The 25,328-nt window shown below is 39.1% G+C and overlaps 2 protein-coding genes across 3 annotated transcripts; one reads left to right on the top strand and one right to left on the bottom strand.

Annotated features, from left to right (window-relative positions):
- Window positions 1-1,450: 1,450 nt before the first annotated feature.
- Window positions 1,451-20,198, bottom strand: tspan11 (tetraspanin 11). 2 transcript variants are annotated; one of them, XM_084909525.1, is made up of 9 exons: window positions 20,084-20,198; window positions 17,128-17,235; window positions 14,470-14,661; window positions 11,989-12,063; window positions 9,764-9,868; window positions 9,201-9,359; window positions 7,891-7,977; window positions 6,854-6,975; window positions 1,451-4,658 (listed from the first exon to the last, which is right to left on the bottom strand). In XM_084909525.1, the coding sequence occupies exons 2-8, from the start codon at window positions 17,212-17,214 to the stop codon at window positions 6,898-6,900; spliced, it is 783 nt and encodes a 260-aa protein (XP_084765651.1). In that variant the 5' UTR covers window positions 17,215-17,235; window positions 20,084-20,198; the 3' UTR covers window positions 1,451-4,658; window positions 6,854-6,897. The 2 variants fall into 2 exon arrangements, with proteins under 2 accessions (XP_084765651.1, XP_084765652.1); XM_084909526.1 differs by lacking the exon at window positions 6,854-6,975.
- Window positions 20,199-23,118: 2,920 nt separating this feature from the next.
- Window positions 23,119-25,039, top strand: LOC146369267 (E3 ubiquitin-protein ligase TRIM39-like). Its single transcript, XM_084911207.1, has 2 exons — window positions 23,119-23,245; window positions 23,366-25,039. The coding sequence occupies exon 2, from the start codon at window positions 23,368-23,370 to the stop codon at window positions 24,997-24,999; it is 1,632 nt and encodes a 543-aa protein (XP_084767333.1). The 5' UTR covers window positions 23,119-23,245; window positions 23,366-23,367; the 3' UTR covers window positions 25,000-25,039.
- Window positions 25,040-25,328: the final 289 nt, after the last annotated feature.

Raw genomic sequence — 25,328 nt, 5'->3', positions numbered from 1 at the left:
TGAGATGTGTTAAGCTGTAAGATGATCGCTCTTTGGGACTTTGTTGTTACAGACAAGATACGGTCTGTGAATACTGCATTCTCGTTGTGTGCAGATAACTGAGGACTTTCGCACCCCTTTATTGAACTTTTTAGCAGTGTCTCTTACTCTGACCTGAGTCTTAATCATTTCAGGTTTTCTTTTTAGTCTTTAAAGACCAGGTCTTGCACAAAAGCACAATCTCAGTTTTACTTCATCAGAAAATGCTTACGGTCCTCAGGAAAAACAAAAACCAATGCTACAACAACAAATCTTTAACCAGACCTTTGGGGATGTTCCAGTGAACACAAAATGTGTTACAGAAGTTCTTTCTGTGTACATCTATTATGCTAAAAGGACCACAGCATTTAATTACCACAACTAAGTATTTCTGCACATATTGAACACAGGTGTATTTCTTGAGGCAAAAGTGGTTGCACCAGATTTTTTTTTTTTTAATTTTCTTTTTTATGAGTGCTCAACAAATACCTTGCATCCTAAGAAATGTTAAATGTGTGCTGTCAGGCTAATTTCCAAGGGTGCACATGCTCTTCTGTGAGCAACACTGCCAGTATTTCAGTGTGTTACCTTGTACATGCAAACACACATTCATGGTCCACTGATAAATGAGACTGCAACATGTGTTCTTAGGTAACTTTAAGACATCTTGCTGAAATATCATCCCTATGGCTACAATGTGATAGGTACAGAGGATATAAGCAGTGTGTATTTGTCCTTGTGATGCAAAGAGGCCTCAACACATGGGGAGTGGTGAATCTCCAGCTGCTCCCAATTCTCCCTCATGGGTGTTTTCTGGCAAAGGGTACAGACGGCATGCTAATGTGTATAGCCTCTTGGTTGTGTGCGTGCACGTGTGTTTCTGTCTTGTCAATGTCTCTACATTGTAGCATGTGTGACATCTGCAGGAAATGAGAGCCACCCTCCTATAGTTGATGAAGACAAAGGGACTGACACTTTCTATAGGCTCGCCGAAGCCAAAATGTTGGAGAACATCCAAACTCTTTTTAAAACTTTTTTCCTAAATGGGTGACAATGATAGATCGCCCTGAACTGGCGCAGCGTCTTGTAAGTAATCTGGAGCAGGGCAACGAAGAGAAAGGGGAAAGCTGGTGCCTCAAAGACAAAGAGCTTGAGCATATGGCAGCAATATAGCACAAACAATAACGCACAAATATCCTATGTGCATGGCACAGTTCTTTAAGATATGGAGATTTTTCCTCAACAACAGCCTAAAACCACACAGACATGCACAAGTGCTGCGCCACAAATAAATGCGGTTTCAGCTGGGAACGCTATGAGATTTTTCCGATGTGGAATTGTGGAAGACCCCACACGTAACAAAAGCTTTCCCACTGCACTCTTACTTGAGCTCACACATTATATACAAAGTAAGATGTCCATCCAGCTCACATTATCTTGCAAGACTTTGACTCTTTATTTACTACAATGCAGATTAAATACAAAGGGACAAGATTACAAAACCGCCCAAAACCATGGCTGTAAAACCATAATGAGAAGATTAATTGAAGAGTAAAGTGAATTTGATGTGTGTGTAATCAGCAGGCACTGTTTGTGCTCATCTGTTACAGTAAGTAGCCGAGCAGTGTTTAGTTCTCACGGGTATCAGAGTTTGCAATTCAATCAGTGGTTAATGCACAAAGAGACCTGCAGTTTACATCAAATGTGTTAGTTCCAACTTGGCAGATTTCTGAGGTCCTGTCAAAACAATCTTTTCAAAGACTAGAAGTGAGTCAGGTAGGAGTATCTACTGATGTGTGAGAAAGCCACTCTGAACATATGGCAAAACCTAAAGGGTTCAGTCGGGTCAACACGAAGTTGTGCAAGTTTGCATCTCTTCAAATGATAAATCTTTGTCTCCCTCTAGTGGATTTTCTTTTACTTTTACCTAAGCTTACGTTTTTCTTGGATATATGCATATGGTGTAATTAAAACATATTCTGCAAAAATGATAGATTTCTCTGGGATAAACGTATGATTCTGGTCTAGATAAATAACAAATTACTAATTAATCACATCAACTAACACAAAGCTGGAATCACAGCATCATAGGCATCTGTCCAAACAGAGTGTTAATATTACCCTTTCATGAATACAACACAGTTGTTTAAATGCAACATTTAAACATTTATTTTTGAATTCTAGAGCCACATTTCAAAGAAAACAGTCAGTAGTTGAAGCACGTGCCAGTGTCATATCATCAACAACCAGTTACATATATAAGCATCCAAAATTTTAATCAGGAAAACAACATACCAGGGGGGGAAAAAAGTTTATGAAATATTGAAATCTTCAGGATTTGTCCTTTAATTTCTCATCTTCACTTTTAGACAAGGATAATCGAATTTACTTAAAGTGCTACAGTAAATACGTCTTCTCCTGACTTGTCCAAAAGTTACTTGGAGTCAGGTGTTTTAGTTAAGGACATGAGAAAAGAAGTGTTAGTTCCAGACACGCCATTCCTTTAATTTTTGACAACTTTCAACAAACCTTGGAGGGTAGAAAAAAGACATTATGATTCATACAGCAGAAAGAGCCTATGAAAGAATTTCTCAACACCAGCTGGATAATCCACAACAGACAGATGAAATGATAGTTGAATTTTTTGGGAGAGACGGCACGACAAAGAGAAAAAAGCCGCACAACAACACCAGAACTTATTTCCAGCTGTTATGCATCATAATGGAGGCAGCAGCCCATAACCTGAGCATAGGAAAATTTGGGTAATACCAAAAGTGCATAAATAAATCACCCAAAAAAAAATCTCAAAAAAATGAATGAAATTCAGGTTATGGGATGGTGAGGTCAGATTTCTGGCCTTAATCTAATTGACATGCTGTCTCATGACCTGAAGACAGCTGTTAAGTCAAGCTGTTCCAGAAGTACCAACGATGGCCCAAGATTAAATTTCACCGTTGTTCAAATTGTCATGACCATGAATAAAACATGTGCCGGAGCTGTATAATATTATATTACAAAATATATTTTCTGGTGAACGGTTAGTCCATAGGTTTAATATTCTATATACCTGAAGAGTAATATGTGGCAGAGTCGTTTAGAGAGCAATTACTGCTCCCCTTCTCACGCTGATCCAGTGTGCGTGGTGTGAGCAATCACAGAGGACGGAGGTTCAGAAGACAATGAGATTTGTGTGTTATTGTAATGAAGTTGAGTTCAGGCAAATACCTGCAAGCACTCAGTAAAAGGTCCACACAGCGTGAATAAAAAGTTCAGTCTGTCCTCGAGCCGTTGTTCATACAGAGAATGCATGAAAAGCTGGGACTATTTTTACATAACTGTTTGTCCATTATTAGTCTTGTCAAATTGTCTTGGCCTATAGCTATGACTGGAATAGCTGAAACCAGTTTAAGAATATTAATTGTGAAAGTCTAGCAAATTCCAAAAGGTTTTCTCAAATCCTGCAAGGTCCCTTTACAGAAGGTGGAGTGCTGAGAATGGCGTCATATTTTGGTAGAAGATTTAAATAGCCTGAAATAGAGACAGCCATTTTCCACTGTTTAGCAAATAAATAACCTATATTATGGTGGCTATATAACAAAGACAAGGAAAAAAAAAAAATAGGGTAGCAAGGCATATAACAGGCAGCAAAAACAGGAAGAACTGTATTCAATTTGATTCACAGATCACTCATATTCATCAATGTAAAGCAGCGGCTTTACAGTGATGGGGGGGGAGGGGGGATTGGCGTCTGAAGTGAGGAACGCCATATAAAAACCAAAAACAATCAGCAATATTAATTAATATATAATTAATATTAATATCAGCAGTATTAAAAGCTTAAAGTTCACAAAAGATGAACAGTTACATTTACCATCCTCAAATCAAGTTACCTATGCTGACCACTAGATGGAGCTCTAAATTCAGAGATTTAGCAGCGTTTACAGAAAATTATCACCTTCTTAAATGGAATAAAATTGTTTTTTCTTCTTTGTAGCCATACATATGAGCATTATTGATACTGCAAAGTTTATTTTGATTACCATCACTCAGCCAACGTGTTAGAATTAAAGACAAAGCTACAAATATAAACATGACTCCGTTCATTTGCTGCAGTTTATCACAGTGTATTGACAGCTCACTTTCAAGACTTCAGGCACTGAATTTATACATAATTATTTACCAGTAGAATTACGTAAGAGGCACATTGTGTTTACAAAAGACAGAAACACACACATAACTTTCTTTCTTTTTACTCTGTGCTCTTACTCAGCCGATTCGACTTGGAATTATCGAAACACTCCTATATAAATCTCCTAATTAAAAACAATTAAATTCGCACCCTCATGAGTTGCATAGAATACCACACAACTTAAGTCTTTCCCTTTTTTAGTCATGTTCAAATTAAAGCATGCAAAAACATCCAGCCTAGACCAGGTAACAGAAACTCATGAGCCTGAGTTTCTATCGTGTGTATCCAACGCTTAGATCATCAGATCACAATGCAGGGATTTAAAGTTTGGTTAGGTGTCAGCAGGTCATGCTCCATCTGTTGAAGGTGGTGTGCAGGGGTCATGTTGTGCTCAGTAAGGGTCCATCTTGATCCTTCTGTACAAGCAGCAGGTGAACACCATTCCACATATCTGAAAACAGGAAGTGTTAGGTCACAGACTGCAGTTTAGTCGCCATGGAAAACTGCAGGAAGCTTGAATGCTACCGACTGTGGGGCAGAGAAGGTTTAAAGGTGAAGGAGTTAGAGACTGCTGGAAAATATGAAGCTGGTTACTAGGTGGTGTCAGGAGTTAAGCAGCCAATATTTCACCAAAACGTGTGCGCACAGACTTCCATAAACAAACTATATAAAGCTGGGTGAAGTGAAAAAGCAGATTAATGCTCTTACATCTCAATATACTGTTTTTCCTCTTTGCAAAAGCTCTGGGGACCTTTTTATTTTACTCAGACACACAAAACAAACAGATTACCCCCAAAATTGTTTTGTGTACTTATTTATTTACTCATTTATTGTCTCCCTGTCTCTGCTTGGTTCAGCTGGTTGTGTTTTTATTGAGTTACAAACTGATGTGTTGTGAACAGGGAATTTGTAGACTGCCCCGTGCTGGAGAAACTATGCAATATCAGTCATAACATGGTTGAAGGGTGTTTCTCTCGTATCTTCTTTAGATTTTAAACTTTCATTTATCGGCTAATATAAATGTCAAAACCAATAAATGTCTATACCGACCAGTAATATTAGTCCCAAAATAAATTTAAATAATAATAATAACAATAATAAATAAAAGGCTTCCAAAAATATCACTATAATAAAGGGAAAACAGACCACAACAATTGTGCTAGTATTTTAAATGAAGCTTTTTACATTTAGAAATTTGCTGTCATATCTGACATCAGTGTAAACACAGAGCTGTATGAAGAAAAGAGATGCACAGACATTGTCACTGGTGACTGCTACTGGCCTATCAGCAAACTAGACATTATATCGATTACGTGCATTACATCTTAAATATTCAAACATGGCACAATGAAGCATATCTGCATCTTTTATCAGCTGAACTGTTATAAACATCCTTCTCAGCATAGAATTTCACCAGCAGCGAATTCCTAATAAGGAATGAGCATGTCTAAAATTACTACTACACAGCACCGAGCAAAAAGTCTAAAAACAAAGCAGAATAAGGGAAGCAGGAGCTGACCAAAGCCGCTGGGTCTACAAGCTTGATGGCCAAATAGGCAAGTGTCCAGATTCCATTTCTGTGCCTCTAAAAGCTTCCAGAGGAAGCCTGATCAAGGAAGTCAGAATTTAATATTGACTCATAATTTCTCCTCGAGCAAGGTTTTGTTTTCCTCTCTCGTCTCAACCATCAGTGACAGTTATGCACAAGGATAGAAGATGCAGTCATTTTGGCTGAGGGAACATAAGGTGAGAAAAAAAAAAAAGGAAAAAAGCCACACTGTTTTTTTTAGTTTTCTTGAGGCCTAATTTCAGAAGATGCTAAAAAACAATGATGTAACAGTGTTAAAAAGTAAACTCATTAGAGACAGAAACATGCCATCTCGTGGGATGGCAAAAACACATATCTGGGCACCCCCAAACAACTCCGAGTCCCTATTCAATGATGTTCATGAAAGCCCAGTCTATTTTAGATTGCAAGTAACTATAGCAACAACACTAATGCTTTTTTTTCTGAGTGGTAATGTAATAGAAGGTGTCAGCATATTAAATAAATAGGTGTAATAAGTGCACCAGCTACTCTGTAAATTTTTGTAATTTTTAAAAAGAGTCTATTAAAAGTAAGCATGTTAATTATTTCTGCGTTTAACTGTTGTAACTATTAGATTAAGTTTGTATTGTTGTATACCATATACTCCCCGACACCCATAGTGAAGCCTCATTAAGGTTTGGATTCAAGGGATATACAGCAAAACACTGCTACATGCTGTAAATACACCTGTCCCTATGGTGTTTTCCCCACTTCTTGTCAGCGCAGGTGCTACATTGATGGAAGCGTTGCTGCACGGATTATAGATCATGACACTATGAACCAAAGCACAGTGAAAAAGCAAGTGAGTCGTGCCATCCTCAGGATGCATTTGAATAAGCTGTCACATCCTCATCACCCACAGCAACACATCATCACAAAATGCATAGCAACAAACTGGAAAACGCAGCCAAATGCAAAGTCGCTGCATGCTTCACGATGAATTAAACATGTTAATCCAGTAAACATGCAGACAGCAGGTCTCGCATTTAACACAAAACAGGAAGCCACGCAAGGACAAATAGGCAGTCAAATATGAAATATCTACAGTGCCCTCCAACCTTGCCTCTCGATTAGATTAAACCAGCAGCGCTCTAGGGCCAAATTACAATGCACCAAAGTCCTCTTCCTCTTCTTTATAGAGCAGATAGATAAAGCAGGCTGTCAAGAGTGCCCCGACCAACTATAGTGATAACAAACACACACAGAGTACAACACACCAAAGACAGATTAGTGCACACCGACATTAAGACAGACTGAACATTTAACAAAGAGGAGACATAAAGTTGGCCTACATTACGAAAAAATGCTAATATGTGAGTGAGAAGTGACAAAATTACACCGTGTACGTCATGTATTCAATATATTCACAATATTTTCAGCACCTCATTTAAATGCTTAACAAAGTCCCTTCAGATCATTTGGTTCTTGTGAGACTGCTTAAATTCCTTTTACCAACAGCGGTGAGCATCACAGAGACTGCACGGTTGGTCATCTCATCTTTTGCTTTTTGCAGTCTTTATAATTATGGCAGTGAAACCCTGGCTTCATGTCTTTATTCTCAGTCCCCTGGTGCCCAATTAAAACTGAGCTGTATGTAAAGTGGTGGACTTGTCAGTCTTACAAACACCACTGGAAACAATAAGTGGAAATTTGTTTAGTTCTAGGTTGACCTCAAGTTAATTTAAACGTGGTTTGCAGCCACAGTAAGACAGTTTGGTTAGCTGGTAGAAAAGTACAGAAAAATAAAAAGAGAAAAAAAAATATCCTTAGGCTCTGCAATACTAAAAAGCCCATCTTAGACTAAATTGAATAGGCAGAAGGACCAAACTCATATAATGATGACAGAAAGAGTCGGATGAGATGAAAAGACGTGTCCATTTAGAGGATCCTGACCTGCCAGGGTACATTCAGTAATAGGAGTTTTTTTTTCTTTTAATTCAACAAAGGGCAGCATTCCACTCACAAAAGCTAAAAGCAGTTTCTCATTTCTGATAACAACTGGGCTTGTATAAAGCACTGTATGCTCAGGAGAAGGCAGTAGAAATGCATCCTGCTTCTTCACCAACCATCTGAACTGGGTGTATATATTACTTACCTGCAGACAGGCCACTCCTATCCCCACTGCACCGATAACCAACAGGTGATCTGCAAGGAACTTTTCCAGCTTAGTGATGCAGCCACCCTACAGAGTTAAAATTTACACTAGATTATTAGTTAGACAAGAAAGCTTTGTCTGCATTTCTGCATAGCTATAGTTTAAACTGCTTCAGCAAGCAACAAGACATCCTTCAGAAGTTGTGTGTTTTTACTGAATCTGGGATGTTCTTGTTTATTTAAGTACATTTTCAGTCCCTCTTTACTCCCTCAGGCGTATTTACAGGGCTCAAAACACTCACGGTAAAAATAAATAAATAAATCATCCCAAACCTACAAGTGAACATAGATACAGTCATCATCCACAAACCATTTTATTTAAATTCTCAGGATATGTCTTCATTCTTATGTCTTTGCACATGATGCAGGTAGCACATTGTGAAGGATAAGAAGAAACTGAGTGATTTGACACGAGAAGGCGGAAGAGCCTCTCCTGTGCAGCGTGGATAAGCATTCAAAACCTCATCTTTTATTCATTTTTCTTAGAGCTCATTCTATCAGAAGAAAGTTTGCTGGCATGTTTTGTGAGTCACTCAGGGCTGCACAAAGCTGCACTGCCTGGCACTGTTGCCTCAACGCAAGAAGGTTCCTGGTTCAAATCTCTTACTCAGCTCGGGCATTTCTGTGCATGTTTAGCCTGTGATTTTCCTCTGGGTGCCACAGCTTCCTCCCAAAAACAATTGGGAGGTTAGCAAAAATGATGCCCACAGATCTGACAGCATGAACTGAGGTTTATCTCTGCCTTTTGCCCTATGTCGACCTTGCAACCCAGCAGCAGTTAGGAAAGTAGATGGATGCTTTTCATTTCAGGAAATGAAATATATATATTTGAAAATGGTTTGGCTACAACAGACCAGAAGTGAATAAAACACCAGTTTAATTTCTTCAAATACGACATGAACCAGAAAAAAAACAAAAAACAATGGACTGTGAAGATGAGCAATCACCCTGAACAACTGGATAACACTGATTTTCTTTGATTACTGCCTACACATAGTTATTAGTATACTCAGTGCTTCCATCTCTTTTTTCTGTCTTTAGGCTATCATCACTCATCTTTGATTGCAAAAGCACTCAATTGATATTTATAACTCAAGTCAGGGATATAGCCAGGTTGCAACACATTTCACAAAACTATTGTAAGATATAGAGCCTACAGGAGGAACTACAACACAGTCTGTGTTGTAGCTGCCCAACAGACAGGCTGAATAAGCCTGCTGTCATTTTGCCAGAAGCATTTATTGCACTGACCTCCACTTTGTAGATGTTGGAGGGGTGGTCCCTCTTTCCACAGTGAGGTGTGATGGTCTTACAGCAGCTGTCAGGTACCGCCCTGCCTTCTGCTTGCCCTGACACAAGGTACTTGCTCACAGTCCAATCATGAGAGTTGTTGCTGCCACAGCATTTGAACTGGAGAGGCAGAAAAAGGAAAGCCCAGACTTTAGTTCCACAGTGTGAGGCCATATCCCACATTCTGATTAAAATATGGTTTCATGTATCATCTAGTGTAAACAAATTCCTAACATCAAGCCACTATATGAATATATTTTCACAGCAGTAATTTTCCTCTCAGGGACTACTTTTGCTCCGGCTGTTCCACTTGTCATCTTTGGAACAATGCTGTCTAAACCCTGATAGAATACACAGAGTGATGAGCCATTTCTTCTTCTACTACACGTCAGCATAATTTTCAGCTTCATATATCAAATTAATTTATAACAAGTACAAGTATACTTAACCGCGCATGCTGAAGAGGGTGAAATATAATCTTACAGAAACTTGACACCAGAGGAGTTTGTAAATATATTTCATACATCCTGTTGTAGATTGTCAACCGCAAATGTGACTGCCTCCTTTCCTGGCTGAGCGTAGTTCTCTGTCATAGTGTGGTTGAGATGCTGCTTCAGCTCCTCACTCAGCTGGAAATGAGGAACAAAGAGAGAGACAGCAGGCATACACAGTGAGAAACAGTGTGTTTGAAACAGAGAAGGTGGGAAGGCTGGAGGGGTGGGTTGGGGGGGATCATTTTGGGGTAAAAACAAATGTTTTTGTGGTAACCCCCCCACGGGCTGCTTAATTTATGATTGCGCGTGCGATGTCTACAAAGAAGGGCATTGAAAAAAGTGATACGTAGGTGCAAATAGTGTGGAGGTGAGGGAGAGGATAAGGGGATGATAGATTGGTAGCATTGGGGAGTGCTGTGATGCAGAATACAGATAAACAAGACACTAAAAAAATTGACTAGGAATACAGCCTTTGATGTCTGGATATATTTTCTCACACTCACACACAGTGCAGGAAACAATGCAAATCTTTATCTTTAAAGTGATTCTATCCCGTACTGAACCCTCTTCCATCACAATAAATCTGCCCAAAGATTACAAGATGCCCTATGCAGCCCTCACTGACTGAAGCTGACTGACAGCCAGATGTTTGGGCGATAACTAAACGCCAAGAATATCTAATGTGTTAGATACACTTCAGAGAGTCAGGTCATCAGAGGAGGATCACTGAGGATGCTGCTTTAGAAAGCCTTTATTCCTGCTTGGTTCCACACTCTTACTCGAATGTTCCCTTCTGATTTTTACAATACTGATGTCACTGTATTTTCTTTTATGATAATTGTTTTTAATGAATAATTGATCAATTATTTATAACTTATTAGATTATTAGTCTCTTGAATCACAAAAAGCACAGCTGAATTCATTCTTAAATAATAGGCAGCCATCATCTACAGTAATCTAACATCACCCTGTTGATCCTGTAACCGCAATATATAAATGAATTAAAGGATCATCACTGCAGCTGACGTCTGAGCTGATATAAGTGAAAAGACCTGACGGGAGAAGTTTGCCTTCAGGGCTTTCTTGCAGATATATGTTCTGACATGTGGTTAATGTTGTAAAACAAACCATTTTGACCCTCTTTCACAAAATTTACCCAAGTAGTTTAACCAACTTAACCAGGTTTTGTTGCCTAAAGACTGAAAATTACTTCTCTTTCTTTCTTTCTTTCTTTCTTTCTTTCTTTCTTTGCTTGTTTTTTTAAGTCTTCTTTGACACTCTACTACATTTCCATGCTTTAGTTTTATTAAATGCTGCAAAGGGTCATTTTAGACCGCTAGTAGGTAGCCATCAAGCAATATAATGACTTTATAATGTATAATGCATTATTACAGTTTTGTGGATGTAATCATCATGAAAGATTTTGTGAATATAAATGAAATAATGATAACAAATCATCAAATAATAATGACTACATAATAATATCCAATGCAGATGAGATGTACCCATGTGCAAATTCTGGCCGTTTAACTCCATGTAGGTGTAGGAAGAGTCAGCAAATAAACAGATTTTGTGAATTACAGTTTAATTCACCATGATCTCTTGCCTATGAGCCTTTGTTTTTTGGCTTTTACTACTAATTTTTCCCCTATGTTACCACAACAGCCTGACTGGTAATCTGTAATTTTTGCTTCAGCACAGGACAATCTAATACTAGCAGCAGCCTAACTGCACACTAACAAAATGCAGCTTAGTCAAAGGTGAGCCTGAAAGATGTTTCAAATGCCAAGCAAGTGCTCAAAAAAGAAAAAAGAAAGATATGTTCTGTTTATTTTTAGCCTCTGCCCCGTTTCCTCACTGACATCTTGACATCTGAATGTTCAAACTTTTCTTGCAGAACTTTATCTGCTTTGCAGAACGCCTGCTCTTTGATATATACCAAGAAGGGGAAAAAAAATCATAATATGTATAACTCAAACCCAAAACATGATTATGATTAACATCCAGTAAATCACAAACGATTCCTATATCCAGTAGTCTCTCTGCTATCCCATCTGTAGTGTATTAATATGAGAAACGCCCCAACACACTAGTTTGATGATGGTCATCTGGATAGAAGTTTTTTTTAACCCCATTTTCCCACGTGCCTGCAGGCATAGATTAGCTGCTGCAGTTATTTCAACAAGGATAAACTGCAGCTTGGCTCATCACTGCAGAACGTCACTCAGCTAAACCAGTAAAAAGTGACCACTTACCCTCTGGTAGTATACATAAGCTAGTACTCCGGCCACAAGTTCGATCAAGAAGATAAACAGGAGGCAGATGAAATACTGTGGATGAAAGACAGGACAGAAAGAGAGAGCAAAAAAGAATTTCAGTAAATATGACTGAACACTCATTAGCTCAGTAGTCGCCTGAAGTATCTGGTTGCTAACTCAAGTTGCTCACGCTTGTGATGGCTCAATATAAACTTTCATCAACTGTCACTGCACTGCATCTGTCACTTCAAACGCAGATGGCAGTCCTGCATGAAATGAGACAACCAGAAAGCAATTTGACAGGCTGCAGAAACCCATTTCTCCTGGGCATCTTTACAGAGCTCCCCACATTACTAGAATAAAGTTTCACTATTTATCATAACTGATGTCTGAAATTATCTTAGAAAAAACAAAACAGTATTAGCACAGTATTCGAGCGTCATCCTCAAATATTATTATTTGATGTTGGCGTTTGCTTAGTATTTGAGCGCTACTCTCAAATACTGTGTTTAGTTTTCCTCTGCAAGAATGAAAAAGAATCAGACATGAGATGGGTGCTGAGGCAAAAAATAAAAATGAGAATAACAGAGGCTTTAACTGTAAGCGTCATTCTTAATGGCAAGCACTGTTGTATGTACTGTTATGCAAACAGTGTGACGAACTGATTGCCCACACAGAGAGCACTTTGATAGACTGCTGCAAAATGAGCAGATCAAAACTCCAGCTTTCCCACACTTAAATAACCCAACTTTTTATTGTTCATCAGATGGTTTGTACACCCATCAAAACATGGCTCATTCCACATAATTCAAGTCCATATACAAACAGACACACAAACACGCACCTAACAGGGACCAGCTGTCACAGAGCGGGGAAAACAACAGCGTAACTCAGAACCATTATGGAGACACAGATGCTATTGCACAACCTGCTAGATGCACCAAACAAAGTGATTGAAAACTATCGGTAACAAACAGCTGTAAGGAAGAAATATTTAACACACGCACAAACAGATGTTCTTTTTTGTTTTGCAGCTATCGCAGTAACGATGCTGAGCAGAAACCCAGCCTGCTCTGCGTCTCTCTTGGTTACAAGATTGCGAAAAAAGCACTTCAGTCTCTGTGTGCCTGCTACCCACACAAAATGCCAACTTCACACTTCTCTATGCACACAACACTTACTGTACATGCTAGCATCACTCATTATTCTTCCCAAACAAATCTATAAATAGCACAAAAAAACAGTTGGACCAAACTGCACCGCAGATTCCGTTTCCTCTACCTCTTCACTCCTGCAAGGCCCTTTCTCTCTCCATCCATCACCAGTAGATAGACAAACCTATAAATAGCCCTGCGGCAGAGAACGTTCACCTCCCGCCTCCTTCTCTCCCACTGGGTCCTGTCTCTGTAAAATAATGAGGACAGCGAGGGCCCCGTCAGAGTCATTCGTCAACATCTAGCGATAGACCTTAGACCAGGCTTAGCATGGATGAGCGCCATCGCATGTTGCCACATTTGTGTACATGTGGGCGTGCATCTAGCTTCTCACAGTGGACAATCTAGAACCACGGACCAGTAGACTATCAGGGCTGTTATTACATAACTTCTTATTTATCTTCTGCAGTGTTTCCCCATTCAGTTACATTCTATTTATGCCAGTGTGGGACTGCTGTGCTCAACGAGGAGGCAAGCACACCCATGCTTTCTTAAGTGAATTATTCTATTCTCCTTCACCAGACAGAGTCCGAATCAGTCGTCTTGGACTGTAAGAGTGTTTTCCATCTCTGCAACCTTGGCGTAATGACATATAAAGCCAGTGTGACCACAACACAAGAGACTGTTAAGCTGCTGAATAATGACCAGGGATGCCAAAAAAAAAAAAATGGCCCAAACTGCCTACAAGAAAGGAAAACGTGATGGGAAAAGCAAGGGCTAGCTGGCTAAGTGGAAGTGACCTTTCAACATAAAAAAGTGGATTCTCCACTAGCAAATATGGACTCGCTGTCTTGGATGGATGGCAAATTAAGACAAAAATGCTCAAACTCTACATTAATAAGTATTATTAAACAGATTTTTTAGGTTTTCCAGATGCAATGTTCTTTAGTCAAATCACAGCAAAATTACTGTCCATGTACACTTTCACGCCCTGCATTGACCATCTGCACTTTGACCTCCTATATTACAGCAAAAATACCCTTGAAAAAAAAATATGATTAACTCTCTCATGCTCATTCTAAAAAAAAAAAACTACACTCCTCTAAACCTTTAAATGACAAACTGGTAACTGTTCCAAAAGCATGAGTGTTTGCCATCAAAATATATTTTTTGTAAGTTCTGAGTTATGATCTACGTGCGGGTTAATTTTAAACACACACACTACATTGAATCCTAAGTGTAAGCCTAACCCACACCTTTACAGCTACAAACAAATGCCTGGACCTAAGCGGAAACCCCCATCCATCACTCTCTCGTCTCTCACCGTGGACAGACAGCTTCTCTGCTCCCGGATGACTGCACAACAGCCCAAAAAGCCTGTAACTACCACCAGGCTGCCAGCCAAGATGAGGATGTATGCTGACACAGCAAAAGTGCTGGAGGCCAGTAGGCTCAAGTAGTCGCTCTTTGCCACCAGTGTCCAGACGCCCACACCCAGAACAGCAGCTCCGCCCATCTGGAGAAGAATTAAGAGAAGCAGAGAAAAAGTAACAGGATTAAAAAGACATCTGAATAAAAACATAAATAAAAATGTTTAGTGCAGCACGAAGTGTCATACTACAGAGACAAAAAACGCACGAGATACGAAATGTAACTGAATTTAACTAAGTGTACCATGTCAGTTTATTATTAAAGAATAGCAAAACACAAGTACTGTAACATTCAAGCGAAACATTTTTCAGGGCAGGAAGTGATCAATTTAAAGTGAACTCAAAGCTTTTAGATGAGTCACTTAGAAAAAGAAAAGGAAATGGAACAGAGGAAGAGGGCATAAAGGAGGCAAGAAAAAAAAAGAGGAAACAGAATGAGAAACAGAGAAAAGTGGCCATGCGTAACAACTAACAGGAGTGGTGAGACGTCTGCAATCAAGCCAGGGCATAATGACCACTTACTTAGAAACAATACAGAGTAACTGATCCAGGGTGGCTTCCTGATCTCTTTTTCTCATCTTGCAAGTTTCAAAGGAGGGCAAATAGGAAATGCCTGAGAGAGTCTTTCTTCATCCTCCCATCCCTTTCCTTCAGAAGGAAGGACCTCTTACTCACAACACCACATATCCAACCAAGGACCAACCAGTGGGAAATCACCCTTCTCTAACACTGTAAAGACATTTCTTCTAACAATTAAGTTCCACTGAATTACATTATTTTTAAGTTGGCTATCACTTTTTCTGAAAGTAGTTCCCAATACTGTTCTCATATCTCTGTACTATCACTGCTCAAAATAAAATTACCGCCTTAGTATAAGTAGTGAAGCTGCACTTTACATCCATGTCTATCCAGACTTAACCTTAAACATCTTACGTAACTTGAAATGTTGCCAGAAATGTTTTACCACAAAAATCTAATCAGTTCATTCTCGAGTCCAAGTGGAAATCTTCGCCAGGTTTGAAGAAAGCAGAAAGCTGAAAACACAATCACACCATCCTCAGCTGTAACTGACAAGGAGGAGGCAGAGTAAAATGGCATCAGGGTGTGGTTCACGCGATCATGTGAGGGGATCACAGAGTAGCTATTTGCCGATATATCAGTACCGACGTTTGTAGCAGTCAATAGATGACAATCAAACAAGAAAAGCAGAGACAGGAGGAACAACCTTCACCCATGTTGAGTATGGATGCTACACAGTTTCACCATCAGAGTGTACTTGTCCACCAGACAGCGTAAATTAATAATCTAAGATTATGTCAATAAATCAAGATTATTTTTAAACTGCATTGGTATATTATCTTAGTAAGGACTCATAAATAACTGTACCTAACATGTGTGAGGGAAACCAGTTCATGTTTACCATTTTTGAAAGAAAAAAAAAATATCGGCTGATATATAAAAGATTTAAAAATCACCAAATATCGTTATCGGTCCTAAATATCCTATATCAGAAAGGCTTGACACACTGCATCAGTAATATATTCCTATATAATAAATAACATATAAAAAAATCAATTGAAAAAGTCTCTGGCAAGTCAAATTTGGAGGGGAAGGGGAAACACTACGATATACTGCCAAATCTATATTTCATTCTACCCTCAATTAACCAAACAATCATGCTTTAACCGGGCATTAATCACATCAGCTGGATTATTTTCAGAGCACATGTCAAACATTACTTTATTCAATTTTGCTTTAACTAATGATATCTGTGTTTTTGATGACTGCCAATAACAGCGCCGTGAAAAACAGGGACAAATGAGAAATCCCTAGATGATGCACTCTCTTTTAAAAGTAATGTGCTAAGAAAGTGAAAAACAGAAATGGCCAGTGCCAGTTCATCCTCACAGAGTATGCACTGCTCCCCCGCCTATGATTAATTTGTGTAGGGGGTGGACAAAAATGCCCTCTTAAAAAAAAGTGTTGCGAGATGGAGGACAGCCTTCAGAGGAAAATGATACTATTTTTCCTCAAGAGACTGGTTGTTAGGTGGTGACAGGGAATTTAATAGAGGCCTAAAGCTAAAGCTTGATCCCTTTTCTCTTTCTAACCTCTCCCACTTACGGATCTGTCTCTCGCTCCTCAAAATCTTCTTTTTTGACTCTGTAAGCCCGAAGACTCTGCACTGATGCTGTAAGAGAGCGGAGCTTTAGCAGCATAAAGTGTGGTGCCAGAGAGCAGGTTTGATACACTGTGTGGCCAGAATACACTGACAAGCCCTAAATAATCTATGACTCACTTTGAACTCAGTCCATAGCTTAGCCTAGGAAGACTGAAAACTTTCCTTAATCCTCTTCCTATTTCTATGTGGCTCTGTATGAGCAATGTCTCTAAAAAAGCAGTTTTAAAGGAACACAGACAGTTTTACAGAGTTGATACTGATGTTGTCAATGACGATCCAATTCACCAGGAGGTTAAATGTAAAGCGTAGTTATTGTGGTGAGGTCTCTGTGAGTACATATTACTTGAAATGAGGATTACTAGCCACTTACCCAGAAGAGAAAGTTGAAAACAAAGAGCAGGTACTTGAGGCACACGGTCACCCAGTCGTTCTGGTCATCTTTATAACCCACCGACATCTTTTTGTCTTCAGTTGAATTCTATAAGTGCAGATTTGTTTGTTGGAAACATTACATTTTCCTGCAAAGTACTGCTAAAAAAATGTATCACAGTAAAAAAAAAAAATCTTACTATAGTTTTCTTTAGATGTGGTTTTAGCATTTACATTCCTTTCTTTACCCAAAAATAGCTAAACAAGTATTGTTCACACATTTACACTTATCCAGCTGCACATAACTCCCATGTCCCAGACTTCTCACTGCACGACATATTACTAGTTGTTTAGTGATGCAGCGTCCAAGGCCCCAATATAACATGCTTTTGTTATATCACAAACCACATCTTTGAATTATCACTAGGACATGTCCCTATGAATCATTAATTGAGCTTATAGTCTTGGCCCTGTAAATAAAAGGCCGTGGGTGTGGAAAGCACTTAGAGCTATACAATTGATCTAAATAGCATCATTCAGCGGACAGAGCATAAAAGAAAATGTTGCAGCTTTTCTGTCTGCCGGCCCAGGAATAATACACATATTACCGTAGGTGTAGATCTGAGAGGAAAAGTGATGAATAAATCATTTGTTGGGATGAAAATGAATAAGGTAAACACGCAAGCTAGTAAGCTTGCTAAAGGGTCAGCTTGTCTACAAAGGAAGAAGGAAAACGAAAGGAAAAATTGTCTCTCCATGCATGAAATTTTCCACTTCATTCAGGCTTTGAGATATTCCATCTACCTTTACTCATAAACAATAAATGGGAATGGGGTTTCATCTCTGCATCTACAGCATTTTCTACAATACTTGTTATCTCTTGATAATTTACCTTAATTGCCTTGTTTTTAGATTTTATCTGACATGTTGTGGAGCAACAATGCTCCAACAATGCTCTCTCTCTAAAGCATTTGTGACTAAAATATGAAGAACAGAAAAAGGAGACTAAAAACTGACGAAAAAAGCATAGGTGTGTCTATAAATAGCAGTGAATCAAGTTTTATTTTGAAGTTTCAATAAGCAGTTACCTTGCAGATTTTGGTTTTTAATAATTCATTTAAATGTATTAATAAATTATTCTATAGACTATTTGCTTCTCAGCAGCATAACAAGAAAATTATATACGGCTGAGTTGCTGAGTCAATAACTATTATTGATCAACATAATGTATATGCTTCTGAAATAGGTCCATTGTATAGAAGGTGAGAGAAGGTTCCAGATCTGATAAGTAAACCCAGTGCAGAAGTGTTAACATTACTATTCTTTCTTTTTATTTAATTGTTTTTTCGGCCAGTAGGGGGCGACTGTGGCTGTATAAAGACAAGGTTCATGGAAAATAAACCACTCTTTCAATGGCAATGGAGAAAACTGTATACATATAAATTTTTAAAAAAGGGAACAAAAAAAGAAAAAAAACAGGTTTCCATCAAATAAATCTTTTATGATAATTTACCCAGTCCCTGGTGTTCATCTGTACTAAGTATAGTCTGCAAGATCTCTGTTTACTGGGTGCGAAGCGTCCACATTTATATACCCTGGAGGAGGCTATAAACTTTCTGTAAGTCCAGGAATCTCACTACTGACTGATGACAGTGATAGTGAGGTAAGTCATTGAGGTTATCCTTAACTTTTCCTTAAGGTTTGTCATCTTTTTTTCAGGAGACAAAGCTTCAAGTGAGAACAAAGAGCTGTAGGTGAGGGAGTAGAGAGCAGTGGTGGGAGAGTCGGATGAAGAAGAGGAGGAGTAAGAGGCAGATGATGTGGAGATGGCAGAGAGAGCGAGCAGGGTGTATAAAACCCAAAGAGCAGACAAGGAGACAGGGTCGGGAACAGCACAGATGAGTGCCTTTGAACCACCATGTAGTCCAGCTTCTTCAGTCCGGCCCAGTGTGGTTCAGCCACAACCAGTATCTGTGGTCAGTGAGCTTCTTATTAATTTGATTGAGTAACTGATTTTATTTCCTATTTTATTTCACAGTAAGGAGGTCCTGGGTTTGAATCCATTGGCCGGCTGGGGCCAAACTGTGTCTAATGTTTACATGTTCTTCCCATGCAATTATGCATTCTCTCCCAATACTTTGCATTCCTCCCAGAGTCCAAAGTCATGCATGTTCTATATGTGTAAGCCCTGCCATAGATTTGCAACTAGCCCTAGGTTCAGCCTGCCAATTGCAATGGAAAATGACAGAAATTGAACAGAGTAGAGCAGAGGAAAATCAAGCCAAATAGGTGCTAGTGGAAAAGAGAATCTTGTGCAGTTCCACTTTTTGTAGTGGGGCACAGAACACTACAAAAAAAAAAAAAAACAAAACAAACAAAAACACCCTGAGGTTTACTTTTAACATAGTATTCCCCATGCCCCCCTTATCCTCTTGGTTCCCCTTATGAACCCAAATTTCAAAATATCCTTTAACCTCCCCTGTAAATACAGCCAAGTTTCCTTTCCGTGTTCGTGCCTACTGCAAACTATTAAATGACAAATAAAATTTAAATGAAATTAAACAATTTGTCTGATTTTAGAGCACCTAAGCTGGCCGTTAACTCTTTCTTAACAAGGCCTTCCTGCTTTTAACAGTCTGTCCAGATGAATTAGGAGGAAACGAACACGGGTCCCCCTTAAAAAGAAAAAGAAAAAAGCCCGGTCTGGGACATTTTAGACTTTAACCAGCGCTGTTGTGCTCCAGCATCACAAGCTACGAATCAATGCACAGACACTTAAGTCCTTTTCCGTGTAAGTCAAACTTTCACCCCCTCTTCTTCAAGATAGCTGTCCTGAAAATCCTGAAAAAATAAATGTCCCACCTGCGTTGCCGATGGCAGGACAAAGTTTAAACACATCATCTCACAGTTAGACAGACAAGCAGGCGTTTTCATGTTATATCTGACCACATACTCACCAGACCGACGTTTAAGGCTGAAAAAAGGACCTTGTTTATCTCCGTCTACTCAGAGTCTACGGCACCACTGCAGTGGGCGTTTTGTCCGGTCCAGTCAAGCTTGTTGCTTTCAGGGTGTTCGACAGTCTGTGCGGATGGTGCTTTTGCTTGCAGCTCGTATTTTCGAGTTTCAAGAAAATTCATTACATTGATTTGTAACAAATTGTAATAAAATGAACTCCATATATGTGCAGGTAGACACTAAAACTACAAAATGAATCAATACAAATAGCCTGCATGTTTCAAATACAACAATTATTACTTACAATGTAGGTTACAGTGAGTTCCAACAATGACCTCTCTACTCACGCGCAAAATAAAACAAAGTACATCATTTACTTTGTTGGTACAGATATTGCTGCCGAGTAAAAGTATGATTGTGTAAAAGTATTAAACAGTCTGGATAGTAACAGAAATCTGCATAATAGGCATAGCAACGGGTAGTCAAGGAAGGCTGCAGTAGTTAACCGTGTCACATAGTAGGGAGTGACAGAGAAGGAACTGACTCAATACCACTAGTCTGAATACCACAGTGCCATTAACAGCATAACCTTGGTTACAATGTAAGCACAACCCCTCTGAAGAATTTTCCAATAGGGTGTGCATGAATAACCAAAGACAAAGTCAAAAAAGCATAATTTACTGTGAGCATAGCCTTGGCACATTGGCTTGTTTGCATGCAGGTTCTATTCATTTCTATTACTACAGTAATACAGTACTGAGTTGGATAAATCTGATTAATAATTCTAGTCATGCCACTTAACACATTTCAATTTGCTCTTCATAATGTGAAGTTGACTATGAAATTATTGAACAGAGCAACTCTGTGACCTCAAAGAGAAAAATGGAAATTTGGTATTTCAGGAATGAGCCTATCAGCATTAATTTGATTGTCTAGACTTTGTTTTTTTTTTTTACAATTCAGCAATAATTTAATCACCAAAGAATACAAAAAAAGCAGGGGAAAATAAAGAGATAAAACTGTAAAAAAATGTAAACACCATGGTAATTCTGGTACCCACTTATATCAATGTTAACAACATAAAAACTACCTTACTCCTATGTCGCTTCTGTTGCTTTACATCCCTGTCCAACCAGTGTGTTCAGTGATGAGTTTTTATTGTAATGATAAATCTTTATCACAACAAGGCATCCTTTTCTGAGCAAAACAGACTCTGCAGTGGGCTGTTTCCTCTATTTCCACCTCAGTAATTCAATGTGCTTGCAAGCTTTTAGAAATAGATGGTGGCTGCAGGCCTCGGCAGTGGGCACCTGGACTGGCGACAGTCAGTCTAAGAAAACAGCATTACTTAGCAGAGGATGTCGTGAATCAGGTCAGGTTTTCCCCAATAAATATTGTCTAATCAGAGTGTGATAAAACAGGCCATCATCGTCCCATGGCTAGCAACTTGGAGCCTGTTTTCCACTTTCTCATAGGTGAGACATGGCAGAATAAACAGAAATCTGGCTTAGTCTTAAGCCAGCTCTTTTCAGTGTCAGACCTCTGTGTCCAGTCTCAATCTGCTGGAGTTACTTTATCACCTTTCATGGTTTTGTAACCCACTAAGCTCTCCAATTCTTTCTCTCACAAAGGGGTAGGAGTAGGTCATGACTGAGTGTGCATGTCAATCACAAACAGGTTAAGGGGAAAGCAAACATTGTGTGCACTGGTGTGTGCATGTGTGATTATTGCATCCATTCATTTAAATTTCACATTCTTCCTAACCAATTCTTAGCACCAGTTGCTTATCTAGCCTTCTATTCAAGTCATAAAGAGAAGACAAGAAATTTAAAAAACAAGAAATGATACTTGTTTAAAGAGCTACTCAGATCCTACTTCTTATGGCTGACTTCTTGTACCCAGACTGCCACGTGCTGCAGTGTCTGCAGTACAATTCAGGCAGATTATAGGTGCTAAATTGCAAGAGATAAGAAACATCAAGAATCTTACAGAGTTTTATCAGCTTGTGCTAACTTCGTTGCTATTTTTCTTTGATGGATTAGGAAAGGTCAGGATGAACTACAGGATTTCCTGGACATGAACTAAGCGGCTGCTGTAGATAAAATAAGAAATTGTTACAGTGAAAGCCTAAGGGACCAGTCTTCCTGCCTCACAAGACACAAGCATACGCACAAAGAACTAGAGAACTAGAGAAACACAAGCACAAAGAAGTAGAGAAACACAAGCAGTGAAAGCAATCTGTGTGTGGGAACTCTGGGACAATGTCAACAGATGGAACTGAGCATACTAAGCAGAGCAACACCATGTAGCATCAGCTGACAGATTCACAACGGAAACAAGGGAGGTTGGAGTAGCCATCAAAAACTATAATTAATCCCAGAGAGGTTTTTTTTCTTTTTTGTTTGTTTTGTTTTGTTTTTTTGAAGGCACTCGAGATTTTTAGTCTTTACCATGGAAAATGTGTGTACACCTTATTCTAGCTTTACAAACCATCTCAGTTGTCCATCAGCTAGCTGGCCTGCGATTCTGGTCCAAGTAAAAATCACAGCTATCAGTGTGAACACTTCTCCATACATGCATTTTCCCAAGAGGACGGATCCGAATGATTTGAGTGATTCGCACACGTTCCATCTAGCACCCTCTGGAGGCTAACACCTGTGGGTTTGAGCAAACGGTCTCAACACCTTTACAAATACAAACAATACAATTCCATAATTTAGTACATTTTACTTTATCCTATATCAGTAGGTTTTAACACGTAACCAATTTACTCTATATAATTTGCAGATATGTTGTTAGCCTATAATTTAGAACTTTCTGGGGTTTTTTTTAATCCATAATAAATTTACCTACATCAAACCCCAAAACGAGCTTCCCAGAGCCCCCTTAGTTAAGTTCTAATCTTTTTTTCTTTCTTTTTTTTTGCACACTTAAATTATATATTTTTTAATGCGGCTCACACCAATTTTAATGTCATGAAAGGGTTAAAAAAAATTAAGAGGCGTATCATAAGTGACCACTGGAGGAGGGCCGCTTCTGGACGCCAACGTGTTGAAACGAAACTTAAGTAAAACCCCTCAAAGAAAACTGTTTTTTAAATAGAACAAGTTTGCTTTCTATTTTTCGCAGCTTTTATTAATCAGAAACTTGAGACTTTGCAGGTATGGTTACTTTACTGGTTTCTTACACAGTCTGAGCAGTTTGTTCAGTCCACTGAGTTGAATTGTATTAGTTTTAGGTTATTAGTATTCATTTATTTATTGTATTTCGCTCTTGTGCAGATATGGCGACTGCCAGCAGTCTGTTGTCAGAGGAGAGGTTCTTATGCTGCATCTGTTTGGACGTGTTTACCGAGCCAGTGTCAACCCCGTGTGGACACAACTTCTGCCGCCCGTGTATCCACAAGTATTGGGACTCTAGTGACGTTTGTCAGTGTCCATTTTGCAAAAGGACATTTTCTTCGAGACCTGAACTCAACGTCAACACTACCATGTCTGAGTTAGCGGCTGAGTTTGCAAAGCTGGTCCAAGTCAAAGTGTCAACTTCAGACCGAGAGCTCCCAGAAGGAACAAATGTTCTTTGTGATATCTGCACCGGGATGAAAGAAAAGGCCGTTAAGTCTTGTTTGATGTGCCTTACTTCTTTCTGTGTAGTCCACCTGGAGCCTCATCAGAGAGTTTCAGTGCTTAAGAGCCACAAACTAATCGATCCTGTGATTAATCTTGATGAGAGGATGTGCAAAAAGCACAACAAGATAACAGAACTGTATTGTAGGACTGACAAGGCCTGTGTTTGTGTGTTGTGTTTCAAAAGCGATCACAAGAGTCACAATGTCATCTCGCTAGAGGAAGAGTATGAGGCTGTGTTAGCAAAAAATGATGAGGTAATGGCAAATATCCACAAGATGATACAATCACGATGCGATAAGATGGATGCGATTGAAAAGTCACTTGATGCCAGCCAGAAAGAAGCCGATGAAGAGAAAGAAGCCAGTGTGCAGATGTTTACTGACTTCATTCGCTCTATTCAGAAGAGTCAAGCTGATGTTGTTGAGGTGATTGAAGAGAGGCACAGAGCGATGAAACAAAAGGCTGAAGGTTTTCTGAAAGAGATGAGGATGGAAGTTGCTGAGCTTAAAAGCAGAATAAGCCAGCTGGAGCAGCTGTCACGATCTGAGGACCATCACGGTCTTGTCCAGAACTTCTCAAGCTTACGGGCTCCTTCAAGTAAGGGCTGGTCCAATGCTGGTGTTTACAGCAACTTGTCTTTTAATAAAGTGAGAACAGCCATGGCTCAGGTGAAACAAACAGCTGATATAATTTTGGAGAAAGTTCCAGAGATCAAAATGAAAAGAATGAGAGAACATGCAGTAGACTTGACTATTGATCCCGACACAGCACATTGCTCACTTACCATTAGTCAAGACCGAAAACAAGTTGGAACTGCAGAAAAACAGAATCTTCCAAAAAATCCAAAAAGATTTGAGATGTATCCAGAAGTCTTAGCAAAGGAGGGCTTCACAGGGGGGAAGTTTTACTTTGAGGTGCAGGTGAAAGATAAGAGTAAGTGGACTGTTGGAGTGGTGAGAGAGTCTGTAGATAGAAAGGGAGACACACGTCTATCAGTTTCAGATGGTTATTGGACCATCGGATTAAGTGAGGGCAAGTATTATGGATATGAAAATTCAGCTGTTATATTGGTACAGTTAAAAAAGCTTCAAAAAGTGGGCATCTTCGTGGACTACGATAAGGGAGTGGTTTCTTTCTATGATGTGGATTCCAAGTCACACATCTACTCTTTCAGTGGCTATCGCTTTAAAGACAAACTTTATCCATATTTTTGTCCTCATTATAACACAGACAAAATGAATGTTGCCCCTCTTGTCATAACACCTGTACCTCACAGATTAGCTTAGTATGATCCTCATTTGCAGAAGACAAACTAGGCTTCAGCATTTCCATAATCAGTATGTAAAACTATATCTGCTTGGAAGTTCATCACCAGATCATTCTATGTGTTTGCCTTCTTTGTCTATACTATGCTATGATGTTAATATATTTCAGTGGCTAAAATTACCAGCTGACTTCATAATGTAAGTAAGATGATGTATATTTTCGTATTTAGACAAGGTTACATGCAGGCGAATTTAAAAAAAATTTACACACACACACACACAGAAATACATGCCAGACCTTTTGCTTTTTGTTATCAAATTCAAATTAAAAGCTTTATCAGATTCACAGA

This window comes from Perissodus microlepis, chromosome 17 (genome assembly GCF_051167445.1).
Source record: "Perissodus microlepis isolate ML-2025 ecotype Zambia chromosome 17, ASM5116744v1, whole genome shotgun sequence".
Taxonomy (NCBI): Eukaryota; Metazoa; Chordata; class Actinopteri; order Cichliformes; family Cichlidae; genus Perissodus; species Perissodus microlepis.
The sequence above is the reverse complement of the archived record's forward strand: the minus strand, read 5'-3'. Positions and strand labels throughout refer to the sequence as shown.

Coding starts and splice junctions, on each gene's coding strand:
- tspan11 (XM_084909525.1), bottom strand. CDS start 17,214: ATGTCGGTGGGTTATAAAGATGACCAGAACGACTGGGTGACCGTGTGC. Junction 14,662..17,127: donor TTTTCAACTTTCTCTTCTGG/GTAAGTGGCTAG, acceptor ATTCTTCTCCAG/ATGGGCGGAGCTGCTGTTCT. Junction 12,064..14,469: donor AGAGAAGCTGTCTGTCCACG/GTGAGAGACGAG, acceptor TTTCATCCACAG/TATTTCATCTGCCTCCTGTT.
- LOC146369267 (XM_084911207.1), top strand. CDS start 23,368: ATGGCGACTGCCAGCAGTCTGTTGTCAGAGGAGAGGTTCTTATGCTGC.